This window comes from Antennarius striatus, chromosome 4 (genome assembly GCF_040054535.1).
Source record: "Antennarius striatus isolate MH-2024 chromosome 4, ASM4005453v1, whole genome shotgun sequence".
NCBI classification, from domain to species: Eukaryota; Metazoa; Chordata; class Actinopteri; order Lophiiformes; family Antennariidae; genus Antennarius; species Antennarius striatus.
In genome coordinates this window covers 3,804,618-3,831,602 of record NC_090779.1, presented here as the reverse complement: position 1 = coordinate 3,831,602, position 26,985 = coordinate 3,804,618, and the positions used below count along the sequence as shown (strand labels likewise).

The 26,985-nt window shown below is 42.7% G+C and overlaps 1 protein-coding gene across 1 annotated transcript in view; it reads left to right on the top strand.

The window, feature by feature from the left end:
• ntrk3a (neurotrophic tyrosine kinase, receptor, type 3a) overlaps window positions 1-26,985 on the top strand; it is a 193,639-nt gene that overhangs the window by 140,850 nt on the left and 25,804 nt on the right. The window contains exon 13 of the mRNA XM_068312056.1: window positions 25,062-25,250. Within this exon, the coding sequence (XP_068168157.1) occupies window positions 25,062-25,250 (189 nt within the window). The remainder of the gene's footprint in view (window positions 1-25,061; window positions 25,251-26,985) is intronic.

Sequence of the window (26,985 nt, the reverse complement as noted above, 5' to 3'; positions counted from 1 at the left end):
AAAATCTATTAAGTAAAATTCTAATAGAAAAAGGGTCTAAAAAGGTAAAATAAATTCATCTGGGCTTAATAAAATTAATAAGATTCAACTTATAACCAGACTAAAAGGTAAAAAGTAAAAACAGTAAAAAATTAAATACATTTTTACTTAAAAGCCAAGTTAAAAAGGTGGGTCATGAGTTTGCTTTTAAAACTGTTCACATTATCTGTTTTCCTCAGGTCCTCTGTCAAACTGTTACACACATGTGGCCTCACCACATGTTTTGGTTGAAACTTTCAGAGCAATTAAAAGGGGAGTGCCTGAAGACAAGACAGTTCTAGAGGACATATATTGTATGTTCAAAACAAATCAGATAAATAATTTTGACCAAGACCATTAAGAGCTTTAAAACCATTAAAAGGATCTTGAAATCCTTTAGACAATAACATCCTTAGATCTTCAATTCTGTTACGCTTTCTTTATTTTTAAAATCAATGTCAATTGAGGCTAGATAGACTTCTTTTCCTTTCGGCTTTTCCCTTCAGGGGTCGCCACAGCGAATCAATTTCCTCCATCTAGCCCTGTCCTTTGAATCCTCTTCTCTCACACCAACTACCTTCATGTCTTCCCTCATTACATCCATTCCCCTCCTCTTTGGTCTTCCTGTAGGCCTCCTGCCTGGCAGTTCAAAACTCAGCATCCTTCTACCAATATATTCACTATCTCTCATCTGGACATGTCCAAACCATCTCAGTCTGGCCTCTCTGACTTTATCTCCAAAACCTCTAACATGTGCTGTCCCTCTGATGTACTCATTCCTGATCCTATCCTTCCTGGTCACTCCCAGAGAGAACCTCAGCATCTTCATCTGTGCTACCTCCAGCTCTGTCTCCTGTCTTTTCTTCAGTGACACTGTCTCTAGACCAAACAACATCGCTGGTCTCACCACAGTTTTGTACACCTTTCCTTTCATTTTAGCTGAAACTCTTCTATCACACATCACACCTGACACTTTCCTCCACCCGTTCCATCCTCCCTGTACACGCCTCTTCACCTCTTTTCCACACTCTCCATTGTTCTGGACTGTTGACCCTAAGTACTTAAAATCCTCCACCTTCTTGATCTCTTCTCCCTGTAACCTCACTCTTCCACTTGGGTCCCTCTCATTCACACACATGTACTCTGTCTTACTGCGGCTTACCTTCAGATAGATAGATAGATAGATAGATAGATAGATAGATACTTTATTAATCCCGGAGGAAATTGTATAAATTCACTGCTCAGGCATTACATAACAAATAATACTGGATAAACACCAGGAGAAAAAGAAACACTGACATCACAGGACATACCACAAGACATACACTACACTAACAGACAGACACATGCAGCACTAACAGGACTTATATACTAAACTATAACTAGAATATAAACAGTATAAAATTTAAAAAGATTACAGTATTAAAATATAAACAGTATAAAATTTTAAAAAATATTATAGTATTAAAATATAAACAATATAAAATTGAATTAAAATATAAAACAGTATAATAAATAAATAAATAAATATATATATACAAATATACATATATATGCATATATATGTGTATGTGTATATATATATATATATATTTATATACATAAACAGTATAAAATTCAATTTAAATTAAATTAAATTAAATCCATTCAACCCCGTGCTGACCTCGCCACCTCCCCCCGCTCCTCCTGAGAGAGTCATTGTACCCTCTGATGGCACGGGGCACGAAGGAGGACCTCAGCCTCTCTGTGGAGGCGCTGTGTTCATACCTCTCCTTTCCAGGACAAACCTCCACCTCTCTAGCTTCTCCTCCACCTGTTCCCTGCTCTCACTACAGATCACAATGTCATCTGCAAACATCATAGTCCATGGAGATTCCTATCTAACCTCGTCTGTCAGCCTGTCCATCACCATAGCGAACAAGAAAGGGCTCAGAGCTGATCCCTGATGCAGTCCCACTTCCACCTTGAACTCCTCTGTAACACCTACAGCACACCTCACCACTGTCTTACAGTCCTCATACATGTCCTGCACTGCTCTAACATACTTCTCTGCCACTCCAGACTTCCTCATACAATACCACAGTTCTTCTCTGGGCACCCTGTCGTAAGCTTTCTCCATATCTACAAAAACACAATGCAGCTCCCTCTGGCCTTCTCTGTACTTCTCTATCAACATCCTCAAAGCAAATACTGCATCTGTAGTACTCTGTTTTGGAATGAAACCATACTGCTGCTCACAAATGTTCACTTGAGCCCTTAGTCTAGCTTCCACTACTCTCTCCCATAGCTTCATTGTATGGTGCATCAGCTTTATTCCTCTGTAGTTGCCACAACTCTGCACATCTCCCTTGTTCTTAAAAATGGGCACCAGCACACTTCTCCTCCATTCCTCAGGCATCTTCTCACTATCTAAGATCCTGTTGAACAACACAGTCAGAAACTCTACAGCCACCTCTCCTAGACACTTCCATACCTCTCCAGGTATATCATCAGGGCCGACTGCCTTTCCACTCTTCATCCTCTTCAGTGCCCTCCTCACTTCATCCTGACTAATCTTTGCTACATCCTGGTCCACAACAGTCACCTCTTCTAGTCTTTGTTCTCTCTCATTTTCCACGTTCATCAACTCTTCAAAGTACTCTTTCCATCTTCCCATCACACTACTGGCACCTGTCAATAGACTTCCATCCCTATCCTTAATCACCCTAACCTGCTGCACGTCCGTCCCATCTCTATCTCTCTGTCTTGCCAACCGGTATAGATCAGTGTCTCCCTCCTTACTGTCCAACCTAGCATACAAGTCATCATAAGCTTCTTGTTTGGCCTTTGCTACCTCTACCTTCACATTAATGCATCTCCCTGTACTCCTGTCTACTCTCCTCAGTCCTCTCAGTAGATAGATAGAGGCTAGATAGACTGTACTGTGTATATGGTTATTCATCTTTCATCTAGACCTTCGGATTAACATTTCAGATGGTCATCATGAGATTACACAACTATTACCTGCTGTGTTGAAAAATTAAAATGGTTACCCATCAAACATGCACCACTTCCTCTCAGTACTGGCCTGACCTGGAGGATAGAGACAATGCTGAGAGGGAAAGATAGCGTGTGGAGTGGGTAACAAATGTGAGGCTATCCATAGCTGACTGGACGAGTTTTAAGAAAATCTAGGTCTCCTGTCAAAAAGGTTGTTAAATAACACACAATAGGCCATGTGGCACTTGTTCTTTCCCACAGATATCCTCCTTTACATATTCAACTAAACATTTATTATAGACAGTTGAGTGTTTCACAAGGTTGAGTTGTATAAGCATTGCTACCTTAAGAAGACAAACAAAATCAAAAATCTATTAAATATCAACATCAATTCTTCCCTGTTTACAGGATTTTTTTTTTTTTACTTTGTGAGTTGTGAAATACCAATGATGCACAGTCTGGAGTACATTAAAAGATATTTCTGGTTGGACTTTAGTGTTAACATGTTGCTCCCCTACTCGGTGCTTTATGGTAAAAGGAGGTGAGGGGGCTTTACGCAGGGGAGAGGGTGTTGCATCTATTACGTGAATGTTATGCTGTCATGGCACACCTATTTTGCTCACATCAAGAGCGAATAAAGTTCTAAAGAAATATTAACGTCGTGTTTATTAAGTCTAACATTGGTAGCAGAGGATGGCTGTTAATAATAGAGTTCCACCGAAGTTTGACGAAGCTAAGCCATACGAGAGTTGGAAAAATGAAGTCAGCATCTGGAGACGAGTCACGGAGTTGGATAAGAAGAAATAGGCGCTCGTCGGGGCTTTGGCGCTTTAAGGACGAGCCCGGGAGACGGCCATGGAAATACCTGCAGACAAACTGGACAGTGATGACGGTATGACCACATTGTTAACGAAGCTGGACTCTGTCATCCTAAAGGAGGAGAAAGACCGAGCATATGAGGCATACTCTTATTTTGATGGTGTTTCTAAAGACAGTGCTGTGTCCATGACAGACTACATTATTGACTTCGAACAGAGATACAATCGGATGAGAAAGTATAACATGACGTTGCCTGACGCAGTTTTATCTTTTAAGCTGTTGGACACTGCATGTTTAGATGAAAAAAGCAGGCAACTGGCTTGGACTGCGTGCACAGAGCTGACGTTCACCTCCATGAAATCAGCGCTGAAGAGGATTTTTGGAGGGAAAACACAAGGTGCGCTAAATGGAATACAAGTGAACCAGGAGAACAGGAGGCAAGCGCAAGTGGAATACTGTTATGTTACAGAGTGGACAACAAAGACAGCCGTTACCAGGTACTAATCCGCTGGATAAATTCGGTAGGAGATCAAGATGTGCCAATTGTCAGAGCACTTATCATTGGGCTAAGGACTGTCCCCACATGAAGAATGAACGAGTAAAAATCAGTGAAGATTTGGATGTTGAGAGATGCAACACACTGTTTACAGAGGCCTCCAAATTTGACTCAGAAATCTTTTGGACTGAATCACTGGGGTCAGCTATTATTGATACTGCTTGTACTTGTACAGTATGTGGGGAGAAGTGACTCGAGAATTACATGAAAGACCTCAGCCAAGATCAAGTAAGTCAGCTGCTGCAAAGTGAAGTACACAGCTGTAGACCATTTTGTTTTGGAGATGGAAATATAGTATATTCAACCAGAAAAGTGAAACTACCTGCTAAAATAGCACAGAGGAAATGCAATGTTGAAGCTAGAGTAGTTCCAGTTAATATTCCATTGCTGCTGAGTAAAACATCCCTAAAAAGAGCAGGGATTGTTTTGGACATGAAAAATGACAGGGCGGAGATGTTCAAGCAGCCAGTACGTCTTGAGTTCACTAGTTCCGGGTACTACCGTGTGGACATTAGAGACAAAGACACTGACAAGAGTCAGGCAGAAGATGAAGTTCTTGTGGTTACTGACAACATGTCTGAAAATGAGAAACATAAAGTTCATGAACTTCATAAGCAATTTGGCCACGCATCAGCGGGTCGACTATTGAGACTCATTCAAAGTTCTGGAAATAACGATAAAGAATGTGCCACTATGCTGAAAAAAATAGTACATGACTGTGACATGTGCCAAAGGTAGATCGAGACCAAGCCCAGGCCCGTGGTAGGCTTACCTCTAGAATCACAGTATAATGAGACAGTAGCAGTAGACCTACATGAGTTGGAACCAGGGATATGGTATCTTCATATCATTGATCACTTCACACATTTCAGCACAGGAAACATTGTGACAACAAAAAAGTCCCCTGAGATTGTGAACTCATTCATTCACTCATGGATAAGTGTTCATGGTCCACCACAGCGACTGTACAGTGACAACGGTGGAGAATTCAACAATGAGGAGTTCAGATACATGGCAGAAAACTTTGATATTGAGACACAAACAACAGCAGGATACAGCCCTTGGAGTAACGGGCTGTTGGAAAGACATAATCAGACACTGACTGAAATTATCCAGAAGGTTAAACAAGAAAATGGATGTAACTGGCACACTGCCTTAGATTGGACCCTAATGGCTAAAAACAGTATGCACAGTGTTCACGGCTACAGTCCGTATCAGCTGGTATACGGACAGAATCCTAATCTTCCTTCTGTGTTAGTGGACAAGCTGCCTGCTCTAGAGGGTACCACTAGAAGTTCTAGAGTAGAACACTTTACATGCTTCCAGGAAAGCATTCACAGAAGCTGAATGTTCAGAGAGGTTAAGGAGGGCACTGCGCAAACAACTCAGATGTACAGATGACAAGTATGAAACAGGAGACAAAGTATATTACAAACGTGCTGATTGCACAGAGTGGAAGGGTCCAGGAGTGGTTATTGGTCAGGATGGAGCTGTTGTATGGTGGACTTCTTGTTGGAGTCCATCAATCTAGGCTTTGCAAGATAAATACACAGGATGAGGTAAAGCAAACCATGCCAGATGTTCCTAACAGAAAGATAGAAACTGAGAAAGGTGTTACAAGCACTGCAGCAGATAGTGAACAAAATACAGATTATGAACAGGACAACACCAATGACAAGGAGGTGAGTACAGGAAAATTGATGCATTCTCCCACAAAGGAAATTGATGTCACACCAACTGAAAGAGTACCGTGTATGTACTGACACTGTGTCTTCTGCTGCTGTTAAGCTAAAGACAGTCCCCTGAGATTGTGTTACAACCATCTCTGTTGGTTGTAACATTTAAGAACAAAAATGTTGATGTTCAACAAAAAGCAAGATTTTTAGGGAGAACAGGCAAAGCTGCAGGGAAAAACAAAAACTGGTATAACCTGCAATATATTGAACCTGGTGCAGTTATGGGCTAAAGGAGTCAGTTGACATGTCATGTGTTGATAGTCTCAATACTGAACCAGAAAACAGGGATGATGACGTACTTATAACAAAAGAAATCTCATTTGATTCAGCTAAACAGGATGAAATAAAGAACTGGCGCAATAATGATGTTTCTGAGGAAGTTGAAGACGCTGGTCAGAAGTGTGTTTCTACCAGATGGGTCTGTAGTCTCAAAGAAACTTCCAAGGGTATTGTGCCCAAAGCACGACTTGTAGCCAGAGGTTTTGAAGAAGTAGACATTACAGAATTACAGAAAGATTGTCCAACCCGCGCCTCAGAATCTCTTAGACTACTGTTAGCAGTCATTTGCCAAAATCAATGGGAAGTCCATTCTATGGACATGAAATCTGCATTTTTACAGGGTATGGAGCTGTCAATAGACATTTTTGTTCGCCCTCCACCTGAAGCAGGCAGTGATAGTGTACTGTGGAAAGTTAGGAAATGTGTATACGGTCTTGTAGATGCATCACTTTATTGGTACAACAAGGTGAAAGAAATTCTGATGAACTCAGGTGGTAAAATGTCACAGGTTGATCCAGCAGTCTATTATTGGCTGAATGAGCAGTTTAAGGTTACTGGAGTACTTGCTTGTCATGTTGATGATTTTCTTTGGGCAGGCTCACAAGACTTCTCAGCAAATGTGATTCCTTTATTGAGGTCTGCGTTCCACATTGGACGTTCCAAACCTGCAACCACTTCATATGCAGGCAAAACGCTCCATGCACAGGGATGTGCCCCTTAGTGAAACTGAAAAAGAAAAGCTGAGGTCAAAAATAGGTCAGATATTATGGGTTGCTAAGCAGACCAGACCAGATGTCATGTTTGATACTTGTAGTTTGGCATCAAGCATTAAAAATGCTACAGTACTGTCCATTCATGAAGTGAATAAAGTTGTCCGTAAGCTAAAGTCAGAGAGAGTGACCCTCAAGTTTCAGCATGCTCTGAACCTGTTTGTTTTCAGTGATGCTTCACTTGTTAATCTTCCGGATGGAGGAACACAGGGAGGGAATTTTAATTACTCTTGTGGGAGAAGGGGGGGGGGGGTTTCTTCTCTATGTTGGCAATCAAAGAAGATTCGACGTGTGGTGAGGAGCACTCTTGCTGGAGAAACGCTTGCTATATCAGATGGAATAGATAATGCTCTTTTTCTGGCAACCCTGTTTGCAGAGCTCACCACTGGAAACTAGTGCTGTCAGGCGATTAAAAAAAAATCTAATTAATTACACAATTTGTAATTAATTAATCTAATTAATTGCATTTTAATGCCATACTTGCTAAAGGCCCCCAAATAAAGAATTTGAATTCTAGGACATTACAAAATTGTAGTGCATGACTAATCAATAGCATACACTAAGAGGAAAAGATTTTTCATGCTCCGATGGATGTCCTGACGGGAGCGGGACTCGAACCACCGATGGCTGGTTGATCTGTCTTCAAGACAATTGCTCTACCACTGAACCACTGCCAGCCCAAAGGCCCAATGTCTGTTATTTTGATAAATAAACTTTTCGCCCAAAGGTCTGAGCGGGTTTGCCTCATTCTACTGTATTGTGTCCATCTCTGTTGTCAGTCACCCTGCTATTGACTAGTGGCGCAGGTACGAAGTGACGTATCACTGCAGCCTACAGGTCCCTCAATGGGCCAAATTGAAAATCCTTGCGCATTCACTTGCCACTCGCAATTAATTGCATTAATTTTTATAGCGCGTTGATTTGCAGCGTAATTAATTAATCTAATTAACGCGTTAAAGTGACAGCCCTCCTGGAAACACTAAGTTAGATGCCATTCCATTGATTTGTGTGACTGATAATCACTCTCTGTTTGATGCCCTTAAGTCCACGAAATATGTCACAGAGAAGAGACTCCGTTTGGAGATAAGTGAAATTAAGGAACTCATACAAAGAGAGAAAATTAAAGATGTTCTTTGATCAGATAGAACAACAGCTTGCTGACTGTCTGACAAAAAAGGGAGCTTCAGCTTTGGTGCTTCTGAAAGCACTGGATGAAGGACTGTGGAAAATGTGAAGGTTTTGTGGTCAAATTGGTCATTAGAAAAAAAAACACAGGTACTTGTTAATGTGCAAGAGAAATAATTTTATTAAATGTATTTTATTTCAATGTATTAGGAGCAAATTTTTGTTTATGTTACTAGGAGATTTTGTTTTGTTAGATTTTGCAATATATAAAAAAAGGAATAATTATGTTTATGGTTTTTTTTTGTTTTTTTAAAAACTACATGTGATTGTTAACGTGTTGCTCCTCTACTCGGTGCTTTATGGTAAAGAAGGTGGGGGGGCTTTACACACGGGAGCGGGTGTTGCACCTATTACGTGAATGCTGTCATGGAGGACCTATGTTGCTCATGTCAAGAGCGAATAAAGTTCTCAAGAAATATAAACATCTTGTTTATTAAGTCTAACATTTAGTATCACTAAAACATTGAAATATGTGGCAATTTATGCCTTCGAAGAGGTCAAAGTTTTCTCAAATGTAGCATTTCATAAATTGTTCTAAACATTTTTGTTCATCACACAAATTAAACTATGTCAGACCAGTTGGTTGACAAAAAAGTAAATGCAAAAGTAAAGAAACTTATGTTTGGTAACTTGTTACATTTGTTATGTATTACAATAGTAAGGACCCTACGTGATTGTTGAGGAGTAGAACTGGTTATGTGGGTTGTACCTATAAAATTTTTATCAAAGCTCTGTTTTTCTTGTCTTTTTTTTATTTTAATTTTATACACTGTTATAATCCCCGAAGGGAAATTAAGAATACACACTCTAGTTTTTGTTAGTCAATCAATCACAAGCATGCATATTAGTGTTTACAGGCCCCTGTAATACACACAATCATACACAAGGGGGCCTGCAGGCATGCAAGGGAGGTAGAGTGGCAGGCAGCTCCTTCGTGGTGCACCTCAAATGAGCAATTTGTAAAGGGGACGGCAACTTGCTCAAGGTCGTCTCGGCAGTGCTCCAGAGGGTTTTTTGGGGGGGGGGGGGGGATCGAACCGCCAATCTTGAATCATAGGACGACCCGCTCTACTACCGCCCGCTCTACCACTGAGCCACTTTAAACTATGCTGTTGATATTGACTCCTATTTTGAGTTTCTGGTACCAACAATGAGATGACTGATTTGACGGGAAACGTGGGGGAAGGCTTTGTTCAGCAGTAACACCAGGTTCTGCCTATGGCATTTGGATTGCTGGGTTGGTAGAAGATGCAGAAAATACTTTCTGGATTGATGCACTGATACACAAACATTATTTTGGTGGATGCAGTGTGATGAAATAGTGCAGTGGTCCGTAACCTTTTGTGCACCACGGACCGGTTTAACATCAGACAATTTTTCGAAAACTGGTCTTGAAAGATGTGGTGGATAAATACAGCAAAATAAAATGATACGACCAGCATAAAAACAGTTTTTTTCCTAAATATAGTAATAAACATAAATCCAATGTGTTTCAACATTATTAGCAGTGTTGTTGTAACATCACCACAACTTTTGTTTTTTGCTCTGTTTTTGCTAGCTTGGGAGTTTCAATTTAGTGGCAATATATTCCGTGTTACCGGCTGGAGTGGCCCCTTTAAGAAAGAAGACATGTGACCGAGGCAAGCATCAAGAGTGATTCATAGACAGATGTGGAGGAGAGAGTCCGGTAATTTTCCAAAACAAAACATCATTTGGAATATGATTATAAATAAGAATGAAATAAAATATACTACTTATTATTTCTGTGCAGCCAGTACCAATTGAATCACAAATTCGTGTTAGTCCGCAGCCAGGTAATCTGGGACCACTGGTATAGTGTAGCATCTCCTTCACTATTCATGATAGAGTAACCAACACAACCACATTGGATGACTTGCAACAAATGCTGGTTGCTGTTTTTTTTTTTCAATTCTAGATTCTATATTCTCATTCTGAAAAGGAACATTCATTCATTCATTCATTCATCTTCTAACCTCTTCATTCACTGGGAAGCCTATCCCAGCTGACTGAGGGTGTGAGGCGGGGAAAACTCCGGGCACAACACCAGTGCACCGCGGTGAAACAAACAGCTGCAACAAAAACAATTTCCCCTAGATGATCAATAAAGGATTCTGATTGTGATTGAAGAATTCCATCCCACTGCAGTGTCTGACCAGGCTGGTGACTACCATGAGGAGGAGGAGCCATATTGTCGTGGCTGTGTATAGTTTTTCCACAGGCTTATAAGGCAAACCTGTTTGTTAAATGAACGAATTGTTAAATTGCTAATATGTGTTGTTTTTCCGGAGTTCAAGCAAAAACAAAGATTTATTTACTTTTTGTATCTAATTAAAGTAACACTAATAAAGACAGCGGAGTGGTGCGGTGTGTAGCGCTGTCGCATCACAGCAAGAAGGTTCCAGTTTGAGTTGTTTGCAGTGAGTCTGCTTGAGATCTCTTCGAGTTGTCCAGCTTCCTCCCTCCTCCAAAAGCCAGCAGCCTAGGTGAAGTGGTCGGTTCCAAATTGTCTATAGGTTTGAGTGTGTCCGTGAGTGGTTGTTTGTCTTTCACGTGGCTCCGCAATGCACAAGGCATCTGGAATGTCCCTTCTCCTCTCGCTCTTGAGTCTACTGGGATAGGCTCCACAAACCCCAGTGACCCACGAAGCAGAAGCAGTAGTAGAAAATGAATGAGAAAATGAAAAAGAAAAAGAATGAATCGGTGAAGAAGTTGATCCACCGGTGGTGAAAGAAGCCATCGGTGGATCAAATCCCGCTCCCGCCATGATGTCACCAGGAGTGTGAGCTGATGGTGGGAGGTGTCAGCTCACCTCCCAGCCACTGCCGAGGCGCCCTTGAGCAAGGTACTGTCCGCCCTACAAGCTGCTCAGTTGTGGCGCGTTCCAGAAGCAGCTGCCCGTCACTCTGCGTCCTAATGTGTGTAGCTTTGTGTATGTATTAAGTGCATGCTTACAGGCCACCTTGTGCTGTGCTCAGGGGCCAGTATACTGTTTAAAATACAAACCTGAGTGACCTTGTAATTTCCCCTTGCAGGACTAAAAAGAATACTTCTTCTTCTTCTTCTTCTAAAACAAATATATGCTTACAGACAACCATAATGTGATAGTATATATTGATGGCCTTAATTTCTTGCTTTTATTTCACTCTAACTGATTGCTGTCAGTTGTCACATAAAAAAGTCTTATTGCTATGTTAATTTGACCAATTACTTTTCAATTTTCCAAAATAAATCATTATCATTCAGAAAATAAGAGCAATGAAGATCAAGATAAAGAGCTAAAATCACATGTGCATGTTCCTTTGTTTTCATTCTATGTTCAGCTTTTAATAGGTCACTTGCAGGAAAAACTAAACTCTATTAATTAGGTGTCAAGCTCTTAACAGCAACTTAGTTTCACTCATGACTGAGTCCCCTATCAACAAAGCTAAACTAACCTTCTTTTGTAGGTCACAGGGGTTTGGTGGAACCTATCCCTGTGACTTGCAAGCATGATCCAGGAACATACTCTCTGTTTATAGACTGACGCTGACCACATGCTATACTTTCTTCATGACATTTTGATCCCTGCACATGGAAACACCTCAATGGCTGCACATAAGATAGATTTATCAATATTCTTTCAGCGCAGTCTGTACCAGACTGCTATAGCACTATGCTGCGGTGGCCAGCTTGATCTCTCATTTCCGTGTTACAAGGTTACCAGCCAAATACTACCCTGTAAGTCTGTAACATGGTTTCAGCCATATACTTTCAGCATAGTTTCATACTTCTCACAGGGGGCGCAACACTTTCCATAACATTTCTCTAAAAATCTTGTTGTTTTTCACCTGATATTTACAGTATATACTGTACTACAATGCCACTAGTCTAGACACATCTGCTCTTTTCTAATCTATGTTCTAAAATGCAGTGTAAACATGGAGCTTGACACATCAATATGATGGTATTCAATTTCATAGTTGCTCCACGGTACACTGGCGTCGTGCCCGGAGTGTCCCCCGCCTCACGCCCTGAGACTGCCGGGATAGGCACCGGCTCCCCCGCGAACTGCGTTAGCGGATTAAGTGGGTTGGAAGATGAATGAATGAATGAATTTCATAGTTTGAGTAAAAACAAAAATTAATTTATGATGGATTAATGGATGGATGAAAATGGACATATTGGCTCTCTAGTCTCCCAGTTGCCACCTTTGCAGTGCAGTGTAATTGTTTCATATTTTTGTTGTTTTCTTTTGTCAGTGTATTTTTTTTTGCACCATTTTTCTGTCAGCCTTACTTACATCCTTTTTTGTGATGTCAACACACCCCGCCCCAAAAGCCCTGAGGAGCAAACCAATTATTTAATGTAGAGAGAGGTAGTGAGAGAGAGGAGGGTTGGGTGTAGGGCAAGTTAGCGCTTAAGGCTGTCAAATGAGAATACTCAGTCTGTATTTGTTGCTTAACATCACAGAGATGGAGGAACACATTGAGAAGACGGTAGCATAGGGAGAATAATGACAAATAACATGAGTGCAGATGCAAGCAGAGTTATGAGTGAGCAATGAAGAGTAGAGGAATCAGAGGGACAGATAAACAGAGCGAGAGAAAGAGAGAAAAGACACTGAAAGAACATCAGTGAGGGAGGCTATAAGAAGCTGTGAGGTCCAGGGACATAGCGTAGAGTAAAAGTAATTCCAGGCCACACAGTACAGATATCCTCATCTGATGACTGATGTCCTATCAGTGTACATGCGTATCCATCCTTTGTGTAAAACTAAAAAACAGTATTTGGTAAAACGTATGGCTGATTGGACTGTTGTGTGTCTGTGTGTCATCCTCAAGCTCGGGTCCTCTACCAGAGGCCTGGGAGTCTGAGGGTTCTGCGCAGTATCTTAGCTGTTCCTAGGACTGCGCTCTTCTGGACTGAGGCTTCAGATGTTGTTCCAGGAATCTTCTGGAGCCACTCTTCCAGTTTGGGGGTCACTGCCCCAAGTGCTCCTACTACCACGGGGACCACATTAACCTTAACCTTCCACATCTGTTCCAGCTGTTCTTTCAACCCTTGATATTTCTCAATCTTTTCGTGTTCCTTCTTCCTGATGTTGGCATCAGCTGGAATCGCCACATCTATCACCACTGCTCTCTTCTGCTCTTTGTCCATCACCACTATGTCCGGTTTGTTAGCCAGTAGCTGTTTGTCGGTCTGGAAACTGAAGTCCCACAGGATCTTAGCCTTGCCATTCTCAACCACCTTCGGTGGTATGTCCCATTGGGATTTGGGTACTTCTAGTCCATACCGGGTACAGATGTTCCTGTACACTATCACAGCTACTTGGTTGTGCCTTTCCATGTATGCTGAGCTGGCGAGCATCTTACACCCTGCTACCACTCTGGGGCTTCTTTACATAGCCTGCACCTTGGGTCAGATCTACTGTGGTAGATATTGGCCTCTATTGCCCTTGTACTTAGGGCCTGTTCTTGTGCTGCCATGATCAGTGCCTCTGTGCTGTCTGTCAGTCCAGCTTTATTCAGCCATTGGTAGGTCTTCTTGATATCAGCCACTTCCTCTATCTGACGGTGGTACATGCCGTGTAGGGGCTTGTCCCTCCATGTCATCTCCTCCTCCTCCTCTTCCTCCTCAGGCTTCTGCTGTCGAAGGCATTCACTGAGCAGTTCATCTGTTGGGGCCATCTTCCTGATGTACTCTTGGATTTTTGATGTCTCATCCTGGACAGTGGCCCTGATGCTCACTAGTCCTCGGCCTCCCTCTTTCCGCTTAGTGTACAGCCTCAGGATGCTGGACTTGGGATGAAACCCTCCATGCATGGTGAGGAGCTTTCTCGTCTTGATGTCTGTGGCTTCTATCTCCTCCTTTGGCCAGCTTATGATCCCAGCGGGGTATCTGATGACAGGCAGTGCATACATGTTGATGGCTCGGATCTTGTTCTTGCCATTCAGCTGACTTCTCAGGACTTGTCTTACTCTCTGGAGGTATTTGGCTGTGGATGACTTCCTTGCGGCCTCCTCGTGGTTGCCATTATATATATATATATATATATATATATATATATATATATATATATATATATATATATACACACAGTATATATATATATATATGTATATATATATATATATATATATACACAGTATATATATATATATATATATGTATATATATGTATATATATATATATATATATATATATATATATATATATACTGTATATACACACACACACACAGTGGTACCTCTACTTACGAATGTCTCTACATACAAAATTTTCTCAACAGGAAAATATTGCCTCTAGTTACGAAAGAAATTTTGAGTTACAAAAGGTAAAATACAGTATGGGCTACCACTCACAGCTCCCACAGGTTCCTGAACGCAACTTTCTTAAAGCTGCTCTGCTATTGGCTAATACCTAGCATCCTGGCATCCCATTGGCTAAGAGGGACCTCTGTGTGTAGCTAGACAGGTGTCTATACAGCGTTCTTGTCATTCGGCCCTCGACCCATGACGTGTTCTGACAGTTTTATGCATATATAATCACTTCTTTAGTATTCGCTATGGACCCCAAGAAAGTGACGGAGAAAAGAGGAAAAGAAAAGACGAAGAAAATAGTTTTTTTGTCCATGCAAACAAAGCAAGAGATAATAGAAAAGCATGAAAAGGGGATGCGTTTGGTTGATCTCGCCAAAGAATAGGGCTGTAATGCATCTACAATCGCACGTTATTAAAACAAAAGGAAGTTTAAGGAGTTTAAGGCTTTGCATGGGTGGTTGGAGAAGTTGAAAAGGAGGACTGGAATTAACTCTGTTGTTCGGCATGGTGAGGCAAGAGCGCATGAACCAAAGAGGGCAAAAAACAATGAGGACAGCAGTTAAAAGGTAAATGACCATCATTTTTATTCATTACTCTATTCTTTGTTTTTTATATTATGCACAACTCTCATTTATTGTGTAATAATCTAATTGTAACATGTATTTGCACATTTCAGGGTGGTCTTTTATTGTGGGCAGTATAAGGTGCACCTGTGCACTACACATGATGTCGGATCAGCATCTTGATGTGGCACACCTGTGAGGTGGGATGGATTATCTCAGCAAAGCAGAAGTGCTCACTATCACACATTTAGACAGATTTGTGAACAATGTTTGAGAGAAATTGTAATATTGTGTATTTAGAATGAATTATAGATCTTTAAGTCCATCTCATGAAAAATGGGAGCAAAAACAAAAGTGTTGCGTTTATATTTTTGTTGATTATATATACAGCATATATATATATGTGTGTGTGTGTGTGTGTGTGTGTGTGTGTGTGTGTGTGTGTGTGTGTGTGTGTGTGTGTGTGTGTGTGTGTGTGTGTATGTATGTGTATATATATATATATATGTATATACTGTATGTGTGTGTATATAAATATTTGCACATATATATATACATATTGACTTGGGCATCTGTTACGGATGCCTTCTGGGTGCCTCTCTGGAAATGTTCTGGTCATGTCCTACCGTGAGGAGACTAGGGGTAGACCTAGGGAATGCTGGAGGGACTATGTCTCCATGTATGGCCTGATAATAGCTCAAGATCACCCTGGAAGAGCTAAAGGAGGTGTCTGGGGAGAGAAGTATGGGCATTCCGGGTCAGATTTTTGCCTCCGCGACCCGGCCCAGGATAAGCAGTTGAAAACGATGGATGGATGGATGGATGGATGGATGGATGGATGGATGGATGGATGGATGGATGGATGGATGTCCAGCCCTTGTGGTGCTCACTGCTGCATTACATCGTCATTGTTTCATTGTAAAAGCTTTTCAAACTCCACTCCTGTCTGTTGTTGAAAATGCGTGGCACATTGTGAAACACAAAATGACAATAAGGACCCCAGACTGTTGAACAAATGATTACATATTCAATGAACAAAATAGACAGAATTTTGATTTATGAAAGTGTCCACATATACCAAGAGCCTTTAGCTCATATTACGGTGTAGGAACACAGCAGGAAAGATGAAAGATGTTGCAAATGGGAAATATGAAACGTTAAAATATATTTTCATTGAAGTTAATTGAATATAGTTTCAAACACAACAAATGTTTTCATTGTGTTTATAATCTTTTTTGGATCCAGTTTGCACATGAGTATGTTGTGTCTTAAAAAGGACCCATCTTAGGGGTTGTGTCATCACAAATGCAAAAGTACACAAAGCTAATTAAACATAAATGCCCTGTTTTAGGTGCAACTTTACTGACAACGTCAAAGAAAATCTTGTATTGTGTCCCATTAGATTGTGAGCTGTTGGTAGGAGCTCTATGTCTGCTGTTAGTCCCACAGCTTTAAACCAATCCACTAACCCCCTCTGACCTATGTCCCAGAAAATTGTCTGCTTTAAAGATATGTGACACCTTTTAAGTTTCTTATGCACTGATTCCCTCACATTCCCCTTCCCTACTATCATCCCCTCATGTCTCTCTGTCAGTCACTGTGTCCTTGTTTATCTAGTACCGACTGACCGTTCAGCCTACATGCCAGCTTGTCTGACATATGGCATAAATATTAGCATAAGTTGTTCTGCAACTGACAAAAGTCACATGTCTGTCATCACATTATTTTATTGTGTCATTCACAAAGGTCCCAAACACCCAAGCTGAAGAAAAGGAGCCATGATTCTGAGATTTAGATAGACTGTGTAGTAGATGCCAGGCATACATTACATTAATCATTGCTGTCATTGCTTGTTGGCTAAAATTCTTCAACCTTTATGTGTTGAGGTCCCATTCATGAAGATGGGTGGTCTGCATGATGCTTGTTTAGTTTCTGTTGTCTCCCATTTATATAGTCTCTAATGCAAAAAAAAAAAAAGTCAAAGTTTGACTCGATTCTAAGGATGATTTTCCTTTACCTTCAACTCCAAGGGAAGTGTTGGTTGATATTCATACATCCATCCATCCGTCTTCAACCGCTTATCTGTGGCTGGGTCACGTGGGCAACAATCTGAGCAGGGAAAACATTGTCTGCAAAAAGCAGAGATGAAATCCTTCGGTCCCCAAACAGGACTCCCTCTGGAACCTGGCTGCGCCTAGAAATTCTGTTCATAAAGATTATGAACAGAACCGGTGATAGGGGGCAGCCCTGCCAGAATCCAACATGCACCTGGAACAGGTCTGACTTACTGCCGGCACAGCAAAGAGCCCCGAACCCCATACTCTCGAAGCACTCCCCACGAGATACCATGAGGGACACGATCGAATGTCTTCCCCAGATCCACAAAACACTTGTGGACTGGTTGGGCAAACTCCCAGGAACCTTCGAGCACTCAATAGAGAGTGTATAGCTGGTCCAGTGTTCCGCGACCAGGATGAACACCGCATTGTTCCTCCTGAATCTGCGGTTAGACTATAGGCCTAATTACTCAAACTTACTCAAACTTGTGAGATAAATGTTAATACCATACATCAAAAAAATAAAGTGACTCCAAAGCAGAGGGCATTTCACCACCAAATGTTTATGTTGTGAGCACTGTCATGAGTACTACAACAACTCAGCTATTCACCAGAAGAATTATCCATCCATCCATCCATCTTCCACCGCTTATCCGGAATCGGGTCGCGGGGGCAGCAGCTTCAACAGGGAGCCCCAAACTTCCCTTTCCCGGGCCAGATCCACCAGCTCTGACTGGGGGATCCCAAGGCGTTCCCAGGCCAGTGTTGAGATATAATCCCTCCACCTGGTCCTGGGTCTGCCCCGAAGTCTCCTCCCAGCTGGACGTGCCGGAAACACCTCCCTAGGGAGGCGTCCCAGAGGCATCCGCACCAGATGCCCAAACCACCTCAACTGACTCCTTTCCACGCGAAGGAGCAGCGGCTCTACTCTGAGCCCCTCGCGAACAGCAGTGTTTCTCACCTTATCTCTAAGGGAGACACCAGCTATCCGCCTGAGAAAGCCCATTTCAGCCGCTTGTATCCGCGATCTCGTTCTTTCGGTCATGACCCATCGCTCATGACCATAGGTGAGGGTAGGAACGAAGATTGAACGGTAGATGGAGAGCTTTGCCTCTCGGCTTAGCTCCCTCTTTGTGACAACAGTGCGGTAAAGCGACTGCAATACCTCTCCTGCTGCCCCAATTCTCTGTCCAATCTCACGCTCCATTGTTCTCTCACTCGTGAACAGGACCCCAAGATACTTAAACTCCTTCACTTGTGGAAGGACCTCATTCCCCACTTGGAGAAGGCATTCCACCGGTTTCCTGCTGAGGACCATGGCCTCAGATTTGGAGGTGCTAATCCTCATCCCCGCCGCTTCACACTCGGCTGCAAACCGGACCAGTGAGCGCTGCAGGTCACAGGCTGATGACGCAAACAGAACCACATCGTCTGCAAAAAGCAGTGATGCAATCCTCAGGCCACCAAACTGTAAAGCCTCCTCACCACGACTACGCCTCGATATCCTGTCCATGAAAATCACAAACAGAATTGGTGATAAAGCGCAGCCCTGGCGAAGGCCAACAGCTACTCGGAACAAGTCCGACTTACTGCCGAGAACCCGAACGCAGCTCTCACTTTGGGCGTACAGGGATTGGATGGCCCTGAGGAGAGGCCCCCTCACCCCATACTCCCGCAGTACTTCCCACAGTATATCCCTGGGGACACGATCATATGCCTTCTCCAAGTCCACAAAACACATGTAGACTGGATGGGCATACTCCCAAACCCCCTCTAGGATCCCCGTGAGAGTAAAAAGCTGGTCCGTTGTTCCACGACCAGGACGGAACCCACATTGTTCCTCCTCAATCTGAGGCTCGACAATCGGCCGGACCCTCCTTTCCAGCACCTTGGAGTAAACTTTCCCAGGGAGGCTGAGGAGTGTGATGCCCCTGTAATTGGCACACACCCTCTGGTCCCCCTTTTTAAAAAGAGGAACCACCACCCCAGTCTGCCACTCTTTCGGCACTGTCCCAGACTTCCACGCAATGTTAAAGAGGCGTGTCATCCACGACAGCCCCTCAACACCCAGAGCCTTCAGCATTTCCGGGCGAATCTCATCAACACCCGGGGCTTTGCCATCGTGCAGTTGTTTAACTACCTCGGTGACTTCGCCCCGAGAGATTGACTCTGATCCCCCATCATCCTCCAGCTCTGCCTCTGCAACAGAGGACGGGTCAGTTGGGGTAGTTGGATTCAGGAGTTCCTCAAAGTGTTCCTTCCACCGACCGACAACCTCCTCAGTTGAGGTCAACAGTGTCCCATCCTTGCTGTATACAGCTTGGATGGTCCCCTGTTTACCCCTCCTGAGGTGTCGGACAGTCCTCCAGAACAACTTTGGTGCCGTCCGATAGTCCTTCTCCATGGCCTCTCCGAACTCCTCCCACACCCTCTGTTTTGCCTCCATCACAGCCGAGGCTGCAGTCCTTTTGGCCTGTCGGTACCCTGCAACTGCTTCAGGAGTCCCCAGGGACAACATGCCCCTGAAGGCCTCCTTCTTCAGTCGGACGGCTTCCCTGACCACCGGGGTCCACCACGGTGTTCGAGGGTTACCGCCCCTTGAGGCACCCAAGACCTTGAGACCACAGCTCTCAGCTGCAGCATTAGCAATGGAAGTTTTGAACATCGACCATTCAGGTTCAATGCCCCCAGCCTCCACAGGGATGCACGAGAAGCTCCTTTGGAGGTGTGAATTGAAGGCCTCACGGACAGAGTCCTCCTCCAGACGTTCCCAGTTCACCCGCACTACTCGTTTGGGCTTACCAGGTCTATCCAAAGGTTTCCTCCGCCAACGGACCCAACTCACCACCAGGTGGTGATCAGTTGATAGCTCTGCCCCTCTCTTCACCCGAGTGTCCAAAACACATGGTCGAAGATCAGATGATACGATCACAAGATCAATCATTGACCTCCGACCCAGGGTGCTCTGGTACCAGGTACACTTATGAGCATCCTTGTGTTCGAACATGGTGTTAGTTATGAACAATCCGTGACTAGCACAGAAGTCCAACAACATAACACCGCTCGGGTTCAGATCAGGGAGGCCATTCCTCCCAATCACGCCCCTCCAAGTGTCTCCATCATTGCCGACGTGTGCGTTGAAGTCCCCCAGGAGAACAATGGAGTCCCCTGCAGGGATCCCTTCAAGGACCCCATTTAGGGACCCCAAGAAGGTCGAATACTCTTAACTGATATTTGGTGCATATGCACAAACAACAGTCAGAGTTTTCCCCCCCACAGCCTTAAGGCGTAGGGAAGCGACCTTCTCATCCACCGGGGTAAACTCCAACACAGCGGCTCTCAGCCGGGGGCTTGTGAGTATCCCCACACCCGCCCTGCGCCTCACGCCTGACGCAACTCCGGAGTAAAACAAGGTCCAACCCCTATCCAGGAGTTTGGATCCAGAACCGAGGCTATGCGTGGAGGTAAGCCCTACCAGATCCAACTGGTAGCGCTCCACCTCCATCACAAGTTCCGGCTCCTTCCCCGCCAGTGAGGTGACATTCCACGTCCCCAAAGCCAACTTCTGCCGCCCGGGTCTGGTCCGTCGTGACCCCCTGTGGTCACTGCCAGGGAGGCTGAGGAGTGTGATGCCCCTGTAATTGGACGGAGGGCCCGTCAGCGAGCGCCTGGTGGCCGGGTCTGCCACGGGGCCCGGCCGGGCTTAGCCCGAAAAGGCAACGTGGATTCTTCCCACCCCTGTGGACCCACCACCCGCAGGGCAGACCGATGGGGTTGGGTGCGCTGCCATATGGGTGGCAGTGACGACCAGAAGAATTAATTAATGCAAAATATAAATATTTCAGGTGAAGCAAATATTTCCCTAATTTCTGTAATATTGCCCTCCTGATTACAGCATCATAAATGTATGTGAATGGGTGCAGATACAGGATGAAGATCAACATTACATTTCTGTCATCAAAGGGTTAACATGTTCTATAGTAAAGTCCAATAAAATCCCATTCTATACAGTACCGTAGAATTTGACATTGTCACTGCTGTTTAGAAAGTCTTTTTTATGCACTTAAATTCAAGTCGATATTTAATTCTGGATTTTGGAGGTTGGACTTTTGAAGGACGTTATTTCAAGCAATTTAGATAAGGAGATTAAATTTAGCTTTAAGCAGTTGTCAGATTATTTCAATTGTCAAAGAACCATTAAGTGCATGATGCATTCTTTCCAATCAAGATAGTCAAATTGTAGTTGTATTTTATTTAGGAAATTGTTGGAGGTGTGAGTTAAGGTGGAACATTTGAAACGTTATCAGGGTCTCAACAGAAAGTGTTATTTATAGAAAATTCTCACCATGTTAAAGGTCTAACAAAGCAAATGCTCAAAAATATTGAAACACAAGGTATAAATTTGCCTGAACTCAGGTGAGTGATCCAGTTCATCAGTCCTGACCCAAACAACTGAATCGCTTTCAGATCTCCTACCACACTGACTTACATTTTCCACAGTGAATCCAAATTATAGACGATCATATCAAATGGCTCATGCAGCTTTTACTCCACATTCGGTCTGACCCTATGACATCGCTGATGATGTCACTCAGTGGGTAACTGACCCTGTTTTCCTTTTGGAATTAGTGTGGATGTTAAGTAACAGTAAGACATAATATGAACACTGGACTGAACCATTAAATTCTAATGAATTTTAAAATTGTTTATTATACTTTCTGTTGATGGTTGTTATCTTTTCTCAGACATCCAATACAGAAACAAACCTTGCATAGCATTTTTTAGCAAGCTTCTGACTAATAGTGGAAGTTCAGCTGAAACATACATTTAGCAAGCATGACTACACTAATATGGGTTATTTTTAAAATAGGAGCAAGTGGTGGGTTCTTTAACACCCTGTCACAGACATCATTGCGTATTTTAATGCTGTGCCCCAGAATGCAGTTTGTCCGCAATGTGAATTTTGTGTGTGTGTGTGTGTGTGTGTGTGTGTGTGTGTGTGTGTGTGTGTGTGTGTGTGTGTGTGTGTGTGTGTGTGTGTGTGTGTGTGTGTGTGTGTGTGTGTGTGTGTGTGTGTGTGTGTGTGTGTGTGTGTGTGTGTGTGTGTGTGTGTGTATTGGACCAAAACACAATAGACCAGAGTCGTCTTTCCTTTCGGCTTTTCCCTTCAGGGATCGCCACAGCGAATCAATTGTCTCAATCTAACCCTGTCTTCTGCATCGTCTGCTCTCACACCAACTACCTTCATGTCCTCTTTCACTATATCCATAAACCTCCTCTTTGGTCTTCCTCTAGGCCTTCTGCCTGGCAGTTCAAAATAGCATCCTTCTACCAATATATTTACTCTCTCCTCTGGACATGTCCAAACCATCTCAGTCTGGCCTCTCTGACTTTACCTCCAAAACCTCTAACATGTGCTGTCCCTCTGATGTACACATTCCTGCTCCTATCCATCCTGGTCACTCCCAGAGAGAACCTCAGCATCTCCATCTCTACTACCTCCAGCTCTGTCTCCTGTCTTTTCCTCAGTGACACTGTCTCTAGGCCAAACAAAAACGCCGGTCTCACCAGTTTTGTATACCTTTCCTTTCATTTTAGCTGAAACTCTTCTATCACACATCACACCTGACATTTTCTCCACCCCTTCCATCCTGCCTGTACACCCTTCTTCACCTCTTTTCCACACTTTCCATTGCTCTGGACTGTTGACCCTATGTACTTAAAATCCTGCACCTTCTTGATCTCTTCTCACTGTAACCTCACTCTTCCACCTGGGTCCCTCTCATTCACACACATGTATTGTCTAACTGCGGCTAACCTTCATTCCTCTCCTTTCCAGGACAGACCTCCACTGCTCTAGCTTCCCCTCCACCTGTTCCCTGCTCTCACTGCAGATCACAATGTCATCTGCAAACATCATAGTCCATGGAGATTCCTGTCTAACCTCGTCTGTCAGCCTGTCCATCCCCACAGCACGCCCACTTTCAAACTCTAAGAAACTGGAAACTTCTTGCTAGTGATGTCTGAATGGCGTCCCATGGGGCTTCGAACATTTTGGAACAATTGTGCCAAAAACTGTTTCATTTCTCGGCACCTCAATCATTGGGAACGTGGGTGCCCTCTTTGGAAGGGTAACTATACTGTAGTCACACAACGATCGATGAGCCCAGGAAACAATGGGTTGGCGTTTCCTGTATTGCATATATTTTCTGAATAAAACCGAATAATTTAACGTGTTAGTCCTTGCTTTCTATATTGTAGTCTTATACAGTATTATAGGAAATTGAGTTATGATTATTGATACTTGCAGGGTTCATTAAGCAATAAGAGATATAGATTACATGTTCATGCATATCTATGTAATATAAATATTTACACGTGTGTTTGTGTTTGTGAGTTTCATAGGAGGATTACTGTCACTGGAAAAAAACAAGGTCTATATTGTTAGATAAAAGTCAGAATTCGAAGACATCATCACAGCAGCACCACTGGCTTCATTCTCATGTCTGGCTCGGTAACGCCTCATCATTAACGACGTGTTGTTACTGTACGTCAGGTGCTGGGAACAAGGCAAACACCTCACCTGCAAGTTAAAAATTACATGTGTGGGGTTTACTCTTTTCCACAGTGTGAGCAACAGAGCCTGAAAATAAGTTTCTTAGAAATTAAAATCTACTTTGTTCTTCGGCACCAGTTCTAAATGTTCCCAGACTTGAGATCTCTTTCTGGTTGGTTCCATTGCAAAACAATTAGAAAGCAAGAAGGTATTAACATGATAAGCAGCGCACTGGTTATTTCATTTTAACACATCAAGTATCGGCCGGTATTTCAAATCCGCTGATCTGAACCATTAAACTGGTTCACCTGGTGAATGAAGCGCCAGCGTGTCACCTGGGGAATGAAGTGTTTAGTGTTTCAGAAGCACTTGATTATGTCAGACGTCATCAGTCACGTTGCTTTTCCATGTTTGAAGCAGGCTTCAAAGCAGTGGTTTAGAAAGAAATGCGTACCAAGTTACGAAGTCTGTGGCGCGTATCGGAGCACCGAAACACAGTGGACATCACTACTTTGTGCTGTGAGGCAAAAGCGCTACCCGCTGCACCACCACCATTTACTGTGGTAACTAAATAGATTTTTTTTTTATCAGTGGCATATTTCTTGTCTGAGCTTTCTCATTGAAGCCCTTCTGAGACACAAATGAGGTCTAAATATGCTGATTAGTTGTCTGCCTGATTGACAGAATAACTAACCATGTGGTAATGTTGCTGACTCACTGAGTGAGTAAGGATTGCGTTTTTCATGGCACGTTTTATGGATGAGTAAGACTACAGCTGTGTAGATGTCTGGCTAGGTGCAGTCAGTTTCACTGACAGACGTTATTGCAAATGACTCATGTCATCCTCCACTCAATAGTAGTGTCATCATTTTTGTGATTACAAAATCAAATTCGTATTCAGAAATTCTTCTAGATTTATGAATAATTATATTGATATGGCTATGTAACTTTCCAGTAGAGATCTGTGTGTTGAATGAAGTCGACTGAATTTGAGTCATCTTTGTAGGAAAACCTTGAAGACACATTGCCTCTTGGATGAGAAGCAGTACATCTTTGATGTTTTTCCTACTAGTCCGGCTGACTATTCAATAGAGAGATCTACCATAACCTGGATGCCTCAGAATGTGCACAGACATCTGTCAACCACAGGTGTTCAGTAGTAAGTCTGGCAGTAATTAAGTATTCATCCACTTAACTTTATCTCTCTTTGTATTTTTAGGACCAGTAGCAGTGATAAGTGGTGAGGAAGACTCTGCAAGTCCCCTTCACCATGTGAACCATGGCATCATTAGCCCCTGTACCCTGGATGCTGGACCAGACACTGTTGTCATTGGAATGACCAGAATCCCAGTCATAGAGAATCCACAGTACTTCAGACATGGACATAACTGCAACAAACCCGCTACTTGTAAGTTCAGGCAGCCACAAGGAACAAGCATGTGTTATAATCTGTACAATATTCTGTTACCTCATTATTCTGAAAATACATTTGGAAGGGAGCACATTGTTCAATTGGCTTTTATCCATATTTTGTCATCATAACCCAAAAAAACTATGATTCCTGCAGACGACTATTATATGAGACAGTAAATTGACACTTCTCCAGAAAATGTATGCTGCTGAACAAGCTCCAGACAATGATGCACATTCATTGGCTAAGTAAAGTGGATTTACCCAGATTTCCCATAATTCTTCAAATAACTGTTATCTTTGTATCTCTCCCAATACTATACTGAACAAAAATCTAAATGCAACGCCGTTATTTTTTGCTCGCATTTTTATATAAGATGTCAAAGATCTTAAACATTTTCTACAGACACAAAATAACCATTTCTCTCAAACATTGTTAAAATTCAAATTCAGTTTAAATCTGTGAGAGTGAATACTTCTCCTTTGCCAAGATAATCCATCCCACCTCACAGATGTGGCATATCAAGATGGTGATCAGACAGCATGATTATTGTTGCGTTCATATTTTTGTTCAGTTTGTAATGGTGGGATATAGTCTGTCCGTCATCATTATTCATGGAAACTGCATATTTTGCTTCACCAAAATTTATGCATAAATTCAGCATTAGACATACTGTACCTTTCAATATTGATAATTTGTTCTACAAATTAGATTGAACCCCCTCTCTCGCTTACTATTATTCCATTATTCCAATAGTCTCTCCACATGTCTATGGAATGATTATGTCTCTAGAGTAAATCACTTCTTACCTTTACAGTCGAATGAATCTCAACTCACACAGGACGCCATGCACCCAAATGCACAGACATTCAAATACAGGTAGTACACAAACAGTCAGACACAAGCACATGTGCAGAGATCTTTGCGATGTATGCACTGCTAATGTAGACACACACAAATTGCTAATGTCATTCTAAATAACAGTGCTGCTCTTTCATAAGTCACCTTGTGTCATTGTCACCCTCTATATATTTTTATTTGGCAGTGTGAGTTCATATTTCTATGACAGTAAATCTGTCATTCTCATCATAAGAACTGCATAGCGCTGGATGCATATCTCACATATTTATGATTATCACATGGACCATATCATGTTAGATTTTTTTAGGTAACAACTTCTTAAGCTTTTATTTCCTTCATTTTTAAAAAAAGTTTATATACTTTAGTAATCCCCGAGGGGAAATTAGTGACACGCTTAAGTTAATCAAATCACATCACTTGCATATATATATGAGTATGTACAGGCCCTGAACACACACACAAGGGCCTGTACGCATACAATAGGAGGTAGAGTCGCGGTCAGCTCCTGCTTGGTGCACCCCAAATGAGCAACATGTAAAGGGGGACGGCGCCTTGCTCAAGGCCGCGTCGGGAGTGCTCGGGAGGTGAGCTGACACCTCCCACTCTCAGCTCCCACTCTGGGTGTTTTTTTTTGTTTCTTTTTTCTTTCTTTTTTGGGGGGGGGGTCAAACCGCCAAACATTGCACGACCTACCGCCGGTGCGCTCTACAGCTGAGCCACTGCCGCCCACTTTAGACACTGTGATATTTTTGTCCATCAGCAGATTTCTGTTTTTTTGCCTATTGCATTCATAATTAAAAAAAAAATAATCATAGATGAAAATACCATCATGAGCTTCATGACCATGAACAGAAGCAGCCAGCTAAGTAAT